The 11,238-nt window shown below is 31.1% G+C and overlaps 1 protein-coding gene across 1 annotated transcript in view; it reads left to right on the plus strand.

Moving 5' to 3' along the window:
* Dync2h1 (dynein cytoplasmic 2 heavy chain 1) overlaps positions 1-11,238 on the plus strand; it is a 318,483-nt gene that overhangs the window by 93,274 nt on the left and 213,971 nt on the right. The window contains exons 54-59 of the mRNA XM_033764303.1: positions 1,125-1,279; positions 3,010-3,147; positions 8,046-8,159; positions 8,878-9,038; positions 10,066-10,189; positions 10,990-11,111. Coding sequence (XP_033620194.1) covers positions 1,125-1,279; positions 3,010-3,147; positions 8,046-8,159; positions 8,878-9,038; positions 10,066-10,189; positions 10,990-11,111 — 814 coding nt within the window. The remainder of the gene's footprint in view (positions 1-1,124; positions 1,280-3,009; positions 3,148-8,045; positions 8,160-8,877; positions 9,039-10,065; positions 10,190-10,989; positions 11,112-11,238) is intronic.

Raw genomic sequence — 11,238 nt, forward strand, 5'->3', positions numbered from 1 at the left:
CTTATATGGCAAGATAAGTGATGGTAGAAGTTTATGTGAAGTGGTTTTAAAAATGACACTTTTAACTGGCAGATAATATAGGAAATAGGCATTTCTCAGACAGGCAGATTGGGAAAGGCTTTGTGGTCAGAATGAGTAGCATGGAAAAGGCTTGAAGTAATTTTTAAGGAAATGTAAATAGCCTAACGGGCTGAAACATAGGCTGTGTAAATGGTAGAGTACTAAATGGAGAGGAAAAGATTGTCAGGGTCAGATAATGAAGAATCTTCCACATTTTGCTGAGTTTGGATCCTAACTTGTGTGATCTGAAGTTATTGAGAGATTTTAATATGGATGTAACCAGAATCTTTTTTTAGAAACAGCAATCTCTGGCTCTACCCTTTTCTTCACTTAGTGTAAAATAGATTGGTTTAGGGAGAGACAGAAGACAGTTAGACCATTTTACAAATCTAAAACAGAAATGATAAAGGCCCGAATTCAAGAAAAAGTAATGGAGAGGAAAGAATGGATTGGGGATGTTAGAGGGTAATGTAAATGGGACTAACGTATGTAATGGCTGTGGCATACAAGTACAAAGGAAAAGTAAGGGATGTCTCAGTGAGTTCTGGCTGGACAATTTCATTAGAAGTTGATTGCATTCATTGCAGTAGGTTATAGCGGGAAATTGAGTCATTGAGAGGTAATGTATTTGGTCATGGATATAGTGAATCTAATGTGAATTTATCCTTAACAATTTGATTTTAGAAATCCTGTTTACCTTTGTATAAAATTGAAATGGATAGGTTTTACTTGGTTTGGTATCTCTTATTTATTCACTTTTTTTTCTCTCACTTTTGATTACATGTGTTATGTAGTCTCAGTTACTTTGTTATGATAACAGATCATTCTTGAATCAATACGTGTTCAGGAGAAATATAAACAGTGGAAGGATAGAATCCACTTAAATTAGTTAATTCCAAATTCTTAAAGTAAGATAGCTGTGAATAGGTGCGTGGGAATGCCTGTGAATTTTAAAGCAAAGATATAAATGAAATGGAAATAGCTAATATGAAATATACTTAACATTATTTTTCTAATTCTTAATATATCATCATGTGTCACTTTTATTTCCTATTGTTTTCTAGTTGATCCTGACTTCCTAAAATCATTTTTATTAATCCATGAGTCTTGTAAAGCACATGGTGCTACACCAAGCCGATATATGACCTTTTTACAGGTGTATACTGCCATTAGTAGCAACAAGAAAAATGAATTGTTAAAAAGACAAAGTCATTTGCAGGTATGATATTCATAATCTTGGATGATTTTATCTTTACTATTTTAATTTTTTATTTATTTTATCCTGAATTATTTTATTGTTTATTGGAAACAAGGACTATGTAAATCATAGTGTTGACTGTCATATATATTTAATATAAGTAAAGAATGTACCATATTAAAAACTTTGGTAAACAGTTCTACTTCTCTCCCTGTATTGTCCAGTAGATTATAGTAGTGATTTGTATTTTTTAAATTCAGGAATTACTCTTTTCTTTACTGAATAGTACTTGTGCACTTTTCATAGCTTATATTTAAAAAATTTTTTTTCATATAATAGCCATTTTTAGAAATTGAGAAATCTCTATAAAAGTAATTAGAAAATTTAGTTGCTGAGCATGGTGGCACATGTCTGTAATCTCAGCCCTCAGGGAGTCTGAGACAGGAGGACTGAAAGTTTGAGTCCAACCTGGGCAATTTAATCACTTACCAAGACCTTGTCTCCTTAAAAAAAAAAAAAAGCATAATCTTAGATTCATAAAATTGAAAATATATCTTAAAATAAATTTAAAATTGATTATTATAACAGATTAAAGTTACATTTTATGAAGTAGTGCTCTTGCCCATGTCATTTCACTTAATAGCTTCTGAGCAGTTTTTTTCTATATTTCTCTAAATATGATGCTATAACAAATGTGATATTAGAATGTTAGCCTCTGAAATCATTGGCATTTCATCTCTTTGTTAATAAAGTAGAATCCTTCTTAATTGATGTAATCATCTTTATCCTTACTACTATGATTCACTTTCATTTATTTTATTTTTTCCAGTACCAGGGATCGAACTCAGGACCTTGTACTTGCCAAGCAGGCACAGTGTCACTGAGTTACATCCTTTTCCCTTCATTTATTTTAAACTGCTAACTACACATGAGTTTGGGAAGTTTAATTTCCTGATTTAATTCTTGATGGTGTTTTGGGTAAATTATTTAAACTTGCTGAGTTTCAGCTTAATTGAGTTAATGGTAGTTGTGTATGTGAGTATATTAGACAAAATTTGTATATGAAGACCCTCAGTTGGTACCTATCTTTTATGTTAGGTACTCAGTAAATGTTGGTTACATTCCTTTTAAACCAAGATTCTTTCTCCAAATCTTCTGATTTGTTAAGTGACAAAAATCTAACATACATTACAGAAGAGAAAGAATTGTTTTCCTGTCCATACCTTGGATTAGTCATCGGAAATGCGAGAAGATACTGTAGTGGGAAGGTCAGGGCCAAGATGCCCACCCAAAGAGAGCAGATGAGGCATTTTGAATGTTACTCCACTAGAAGCATGAGTGAGGCAGAAAAAACCAAGTCATGTCCACTATAAATGAGTGACATGAGAGCCTTTACCTCAGTAAGACTAAAAGCTGGAAAAGTTTTACTGAGGTTTTTTTTTCTCCCAGTGCAATGAATAAAAAGTGTTTAATCCAGTGTTTAAACTATCAAATATATATTAAATGTCTACTTTTTATCATAATGCTTTACAATTCACTTTTCCTTAGAATCTCTGTAGAGTCTTTTACTACGTCTTAAATGGTATAACATTAAAATATTATAAATAGCAACAAAAATCTTTGTATCTACTTGCTACAGTTTGTATGTACCTGATTATATGTTTGCTTGATTTTTTTTATTATTAGGCTTCATTTATTATGTGTATGTAAAGTTACTTTTTATGTTGCTAATCAATATTTTGTTGATGTAGGCTGGTGTATCCAAACTAAATGAAGCTAAAGCTCTTGTGGATGAACTGAACAGAAGAGCTGGAGAACAAAGCATATTACTTAAAACTAAGCAAGATGAAGCAGATGCTGCCCTTCAAGAGATCACAGTATCAATGCAGGTAATGGTTCCAAAAAATATAACAAAAAATGGTTATAAAAATGCAAAAAAAGCATATCCTTAATCAGTATATAAAAATAATGTTTTTTATTTATATGGATTTTTAAAAAATATTGCCCATCTATACTGACTGAATCAGATTGATAGTATTGTATATTTGAACTTTTGTGGAAGAGCGTGGTGTCTTTTTGTATTATTTAAAATAAAAATTTAATTCCCTCAAGTTGAACACATGCTTATTTAAACTTTTCATATTATATATTGGTACATATGTTTGTACCTGATTTTATTTATGTTCTGTCAGTAAAGTTGGTATTTCTTTTTCTTAAAATTCTCTCCTTCACTTTTTTTGCAAAATTTTCCTGTTTTTAATTTTAAGACAACATAATAATTCCTTTATTATTGCTTTAAAATTGTAATGAGTTCTATCCCTTTTAGTCATCATCTTTTTTTTTTTTTTTTTTTTTTTGTGGTGCTTGGGATCAGAAAGGTCTGGTACATGTTATACAAGAGTGTTACCACTGAGCTACTTCCCTACCCTAGCCATTACTTTTCTTTCATCAAAGGTCTTCAAAGGAGATTTAAAGTTTGCCTTTGGGTACTCTTTTATGTTTACATGCTCTCTCAGGATGCTTTTGTCCATTATCTTGCTTTGTATTATCACCTATGTGTAACTCTTACCAAATATATCTTTTTCTTCCTTTACACCAAACCCCTTGTTTTTTTTTTTTTCTTTTTTTTGGTACCGGGGATTGAACTTGGGTCCTTGCGCTTGCAAAGCAGTCCACCAAACCGCTGAGCTAAATCCCTGGCCCCAAACCCCTTGTTTAATTTAAATTTTTAAAAAAAATTTTTTGAAACAGGATCTGCCTATGTAGCTTAGGCTGGCCTTGTCTATGTGATCTAGGCTGACCTTGATCTCACAATAATCCTCCTGCCTCTGCTTCCCAAATGCTGGGATTGTAGGTGTGCACCCTTACCCCAAGCCTCAAAAGCCTTTCTTTGACTTTCAAATTCATGTATCCAGTTATCAGTTAAACATGTCTTTTTGGAAATCCTATGGGCATTGCAATTTGGAAAAGGCTTGAAACTGAAGTCATGACTTTCCTTCTTTATATTCTTCTTTCAGGTTATAGTAGTACAGTATAGTTAACTATTCAAGACAGAATTTATGCATTATAGTATATTTCTGTTTTGTCATCTCTTACATGTAATGAATCAATACATTTTGTCAGTTTTATCTCAAATATGATTACCCCTGTCCATGTTGGTAAATATAACCTCGTCACTAGTTTCTAGTTTAATGCTTCTTTTATTAAAGTTAAGTTTAATATTTTTATCACACTAATGTATATATCTCAGTTAGAAAATAAATTGCACAAAATCATAAAAATATCTAAGTTGGAGGACCTAGGACTTCAAGACTCATTCAAAAGCTACAGTGGTTAAAGTAGTGTGATTCTGGTATAACATTAGGAATAGAGACCATTGGAATATTTATGATGGAGCCCAGAAATAGACCTACACATATAAGTTCAATTGATTTTATGCAGAAATGACAATTGGTGAAAGGAAAGCCTTTTTCAAAAATGGTGCTAGACATTTGGATATCCATACATACAGAAAAACCTAAGATTTTTGCCTTGAACTTCATGAAAAAACTATACAGTTGCACTTGTACAGTTTCACTTTATGGATTATAGATGTAATTGTATGACATTAAATTATAGAACTTTGGAAGAAAATATAGGAGAAACTCTTCATGACATTGACTGGGGTAAAGATTTTTTACATGTGATACCAAAATAGGAAAAGAAAATAAAAATAGATAGATTTCATTAAAATTAAAAATTAGCCAGTCATGGTGGCACACATATATAATTCCAGCTACATAGGAGGTTGAGGCAGGAGAATTGCTAGCTGCTAGCCTGAGGACAGACACGGCAGCTAGTAAGACCTTGTTTCAAAGAAAAAAGAAAAAACTCTCAAAAAACGGCAACCAAAAAAATAAAATACCCCAAATCACAAAAACATATAAACAAAAAAACCCCACTGAAGATGTAGCTTAGCATTCCATAGGTTCAATCCCCAATACTACAAAAAACTAAAAAGTAATAAAAAATAAAACTTACAGTCTTTTGAATAAATTCTGAAATGAAAAGGCAAGCCACAGACATGAAGAAAAATACTTACAGCACACACACACACACACACGCACACATTAAAAGGCTTGTATACAGAATATATGAGGTATACGCAGTAGTAGTAAACAGAATATCTATTTTTACAATGGGCAGAAGATTTGAATAGACTGTTCACAAAAAAGATACAAGAAGGCCAGTAACATGAAAATATGCTAAACATCAGTAGATGTAAAGGAAAGGTAAAATAAAACCCCAATGAGATGCATGAGACCTGAAGGGATTCTAGAAGGGTAGAATTGGAAAATGGAGACCATGAAGTGGTAGTAAATGTGGAACATCTAAGAACTCTCATAATTGCTGGAGGAGATGCAAAATGGTACAGAAGTTTGGCACTTTTCAAAAGTTTGGCACTTTTTATAAAGTTAAACATAAATTCATAATGTAACCCAGAATTCCACTTTTAGGTTGTTAGCTAAGAGAAATAAAAACATGTAATTAATCTTAGAACCATATACAAAAGACTACATATTATATAACTTCTTTTGTATGCGGTTATAGAAACACCTAAGTTATAGTACTAGAAATCAGATTAGTGGTTATTTGACCTGGTAAGTAATATATTAGACTTGCAAATGCAGTTATCATACTCTGTTTCTTAAAGCATGTTTGGGCCAAATTAGTAAATAAGTAAAGTAGCCAGATTTTTTTTATTAAAAAAACCTATTCTTTTTTTGGGGGGTGTGGGAAGAGTACCAGGGATTGAACTCTGGTCCTTGTGCTTTTGAAGCAGGCAGTGGAAGCACTGAGCTAAATCCCTGGCCCAAGAAAATCTATTCTCATCTTCAAAAAAGTAAAATGAAATATGAGAAAAATAAAATTCCATAAGAGATTATACTGTTGACAGTTGTATGTTTATAAAAGGAAAATATTCAACACTTCCTGTGCCCAGTATAGTGTCAGATTAGTAATAACATTGAGTACTGTGCTACTCTTTTCTCCGAGTTGTTTTAAGAAGGGATATCCTTAAGATGATAGACAGTTGTATTATTTAGCAGAGACCAGAAAGAAGTGTAACTATATATCTCACAAGTTAATAATTTTGCTTAATTATAAATAATAAAAAAAAATAATCAGATAGGTCTGTTTGATACTTTCTCAAAAGTATTGTCTGGAAAAACAGCCTGAATACCTACCAAATGCAATCTCTAAAGCTTGTAATTTTATTTTTTGGAAAAGAAAAATACAGATTAAATTCTATTAAAAATTTAGAATAGGTATAACTTCTAATTGGAAAAGGATAATAAAAGGGACACATGAGCCAGGCCTTAAAGAAATGTGGATATGGAGAAAATAACTTTCTCATTTGAATAGTGGTAGCAGAGATACAAAGGTAGAAATGCTTGTAAAATAAGCTGATGTGCAAGGTACCTGAGGTTAAGAATAGGGTATAAAGAAAAGTTAGTTGGGTCAGTGATTCTTTATTTTGGAGGTAGATTGGAAACATCTGGTTTAAAAATTCATGCGGTGGTGGAGAGTAAAGAAGGGAAGAAAAAAAATATGAGAAAAAGAGAAAATGGAAAGAAACAAAGTCTTTGTAAATAGTGAGGGGTGGAAGAGTTGAAGGGAGGGTAGAAGAATGGGGAAAAATAAGAACCAAGATATATCATGTAAAGATACAAATTCTTAGTGATGAATGCCATCATATTGTACACCTAAGATGTACCAATAAACAATGAAAAAAATTCATGTGCCTTGGCTGCACTCAGATCAAGCATGTCGATATCTTTGTTAGTAGGATTTTAAATTCCCTGAGTGATTACAGCATGGTTGAGACTGCTGTTGTAAGGACTCTTGAAAGGTTTCAATTAGCATAAGTAAACAGCAAAATACATTTGTACTATTCAAACATTTTCATGTATGTGGGATCCAACACTTGGCCTTTTCATTCAGGAGTAAAGGGATCATATCATGCTAATGTATACTTTCATGTTCTTTGACTCTGCTGATTTTTCCTAGGTATTTGCTAATGTTTTATTATTATTAATATTATTATATTTTTTAAATTTTTTTTGTCCAGGTAATTGAACTCAGGACCTTGCATTTGTGAGTCAGGCAGCAGAATCACTGAGCTAAATCTCCAGCCCGGCTAACATACTATTAATATGTCATGATTTCAATTAATTTGTCTCGAATAAAAATATAGAAACAAACTTCTAATAATATCAGATAATCTGTAAAACACTTTAGTCTTTATTATATTTGAATAATCAAATACTTTTATTGTTCCTGAATTGTTTCAAGACATATATTGTTATAATCATTTAAAAACATATACTTTTTTTGATTTGCCTGTTTTATATAATAAGCATGTATTGCTTTGTTAAATGGACAGAATTAAAACAAGAAAAGCATAGAAGCCTTAGTAATAAAATAGAATAAAATGTGTCATTGGTTTCTAGTATTTTAGAAGTGCTTATATCATAAATTCAAAATTTATATTAGAAAAAATACTAATAGAAAATGTTATTTAAAAATAACATTTTTGGTATGATGCTTTTAAATATTTAGTGAGCGGGGGAGTGAATGGAGGGTAGGGGGATGGGGAAAAAATAAGAACCAAGATACCTCATGTAAAGGTACAAGATCCCAATGATGAGTGTAACTGTACTGTATACCTAAAAAGTACCAATAAACTTAATGAAAAAAATATTTAGGGAATGAAAAATTTTAAAATGTCACTTAAATATTCCTATAGGATGCTAGTGAGCAAAAGACAGAACTTGAGAGACTAAAGCATAAAATAGCAGAAGAAGTTCATAAAATTGAAGAAAGAAAAAATAAAATTGATGATGAGTTAAAAGAAGTACAGGTAAGTTTAAAAAAACATGTATTAAGATCTATTAATTATTTTGACTGCTGGTTATATGTAGGAGGTTAAACATTAGTTGTGGTTCGGGTTATTTCCTTACATTATTATCAAAGATGAGTTTCAACCAAAATATTACTTATAAGAAGAAAAGCAAGAAAGAAAACTTACCAGAAAAGGAAGTTAATTAATTTATGGTAATTTAAAAAAATAGTTTTTTATGTGATTCTTGTTGATTAATTGTTACAGACAAATGTGTTACAGATAAATAAAGCCAAACTGTTAAGCTTATTAAGCTTTTTATTTTATTTGACTGAAATTTCCATCTAGTCATAAAATATAAAGAGACTCTTAAGAGTAGCAGATTAAGCTGCCTGTAGTGGCACAGGCCTGTAATCCTAGTACTTGTGCTGAGGCAGGAGAATACCAGGAGTTCAAGGCCAGCCTGGGCTATATAGTGAGTTTGAGGCCTGCTTCTACTATAAAGTGAGACCCTGTCTCAAAAACAACAACAAAACGCAAATTGTCTCAAGATAAATTAGATTCTCATGTAAGTTTTAGTGTTGGGAAGGTTTACTTGCTCAATTTGAGCATTTTGATATTTGAAGGCAAAATATTAGTAACGACAGTTATTTGAATAAAATGGCATTATTACATTGTAGAGTTACTGATTTTTTTAAAAATATATAATTTGAAAGTAACGTGACCTTTTTCATTTCAGCCTTTAGTTAATGAAGCTAAACTTGCAGTGGGAAACATTAAGCCAGAATCTCTTTCAGAAATTCGCTCACTACGTATGCCACCTGATATAATCCGAGACATTCTGGAAGGAGTTTTAAGGTTGATGGGCATTTTTGATACCTCTTGGGTGAGCATGAAAAGGCAAGTTTTTGAATTTGTGAAAAGTTTTATTTCAGCAAAGAAGTAAACCTTTTTACAGCTTTTAATATTTGTTTTATTAGTATTTCTCAAATTGTCATTTATCTAAATACATAGTTACACATGTTGCCCTGAAACTTCAAGATATTTTATGTAATATATGAAGATACGAAGATGTATGTATTTGTTTTCCATAAGTGATTGTTAAAAGTGTCAGAGTAGGAAAAGAATGCATTAGGATCTTTCAGAATATCTGATTCAGTTTAATAATTTATTTGATCCTTTCATAGTAAGAGCCTTGTGGTTTTACTGTGATTTTACTGTTAAAGAAAATATAGTCACTATTGTCCCTACAGTCTTGTATGCGTTTTGGGGGTGAGGTGGGAAGGAAAAGAGGGAAGGCCAGAGAGGAGGAAAGGAAGAAGGGAAAGGGAGAAAGGGAGGGAAAGAGGAAAAGAGAGAGAGAGAGAGAGATGGAGAGACAAATGAGTAAGGCTTAAATAATATGAGCAATGTAGACTAGAAAGCAATGAGTATTAACTAATACAGAGACATTCAGCTTCACGTTTCTTGTTGTAATATCGATGCTATGGTCTGTGCTGATATTAAATTCTGAGTTGGGATTTAAGTTGATAGTAAAGAATATTTTTAAATCTGGTGATAGGAGAGGAGATTTAGGATGAAAAAATACTTTAAAAAAGAGTCAGAAAGTATTCTTGTACGGCCTAGGTCATTTGAGTATCTAGTAGTTCACAAGGATATGAGTGGAACAATAATACTTGTTCTAACATTTCACTTCTTGTTATAGTCTGTTCACAGAATGTTATTAGGTTAGTTTATTTTATCTTTCTAAAGTTGTCTTTCTTGTCTATAAAAAAATGATAGCTACTAGAAAGTTAAAATTTTAGTACTCTAATTATGTTAACTAATACAATATATTAAAAGTATTACCTGTATCATTTTGTTAAATTGATTTTTTAAGAAATAATTTTTATTTGACTTCCTTTGAATTAATATGCTTTAATTTTAGTTTCCTTGCTAAAAGAGGTATCAGAGAAGACATTGCAACCTTTGATGCACGAAATATTCCAAAGGAAATAAGAGAGAGTGTTGAAGAACTTCTTTTCAAAAATAAAGGTTCTTTTGATCCAAAGGTAAATTTTAACAGTTGTACCATAATTTTCTTTTCTTTACTACATAATTTTCTGCTTTTTAGTATGTGAAGCTGATTCATTATCAGTTGTTAAAAATTACCACCAAAAAGCTTACAGGTTTTATAGTTGGAAAACATTTACTAGCAGAATTAAGTAAGCTAGACTCCAGGTAGCAGAAGGTGATTTATTATCCTAAGTGATTTTTTATATCTTAGTATGTATCTTCTGTCAAATTAAATCCCTAGTTTATCATTTTTTTAACTTCCAAGTTTTTTTTCTTGTGTACTTGTCATATAATAATAGATACACAGGTATCTGTGTTAAGATAGTTGTATAACTATCTTAGATAGTGTGGAATTTTAAATTCCATGATTTTTGTGTTTTTAGAGACTTTATTCAGAATGTTGTATACATCATTTTTGAAACTAGTAACAATGATTCAACGTTGCTCTTAATAAAAATGTGTTACATGCATAGAAGAAATAGAATTGATTCTTGAACATTGTTATGGATGGCCCATGTATACATGATAAACGGGACGAATAGAATAGTTATGTTGGTAAACATCTTTATGTTAAAGATTCTTTGTGGTTTAAAAGATTTATTTTTTAAGCTAACAGTAAGAGTTTGTGTATATTTCTCTTAGAATAATAGTTTACTATATTTTTTGTTTTAGTTCTAAACCCAAAACTTCATTATTTGGATATGTTTTTCAATAAATGCCTAAATAAAATGAACTTAACTTTGCATTTGCTTGAAATTAAATAAAGAAATTGAATAATTTCTTTTGAATTTTTTAGAATGCAAAGCGTGCCAGTACTGCAGCTGCACCTTTAGCTGCCTGGGTTAAAGCCAATGTACAGTATTCCCACGTCTTGGAACGAATTCACCCTTTGGAAACTGAACAGGCAGGATTAGAATCGTAAGAGAAGTACAAAATATAAACAATTACAATATTTATTTTTTATCAGTATGATGAGTTTTTAAATATTATTTACAGAATTTCTTTTTCTTTTCTTTCTTTTTTTTTTTTTTTTTTTTTTTTTTTT

This window comes from Fukomys damarensis, unplaced genomic scaffold (genome assembly GCF_012274545.1).
Source record: "Fukomys damarensis isolate Sample0158 unplaced genomic scaffold, DMR_v1.0_HiC HiC_scaffold_16, whole genome shotgun sequence".
Taxonomy (NCBI): domain Eukaryota; kingdom Metazoa; phylum Chordata; class Mammalia; order Rodentia; family Bathyergidae; genus Fukomys; species Fukomys damarensis.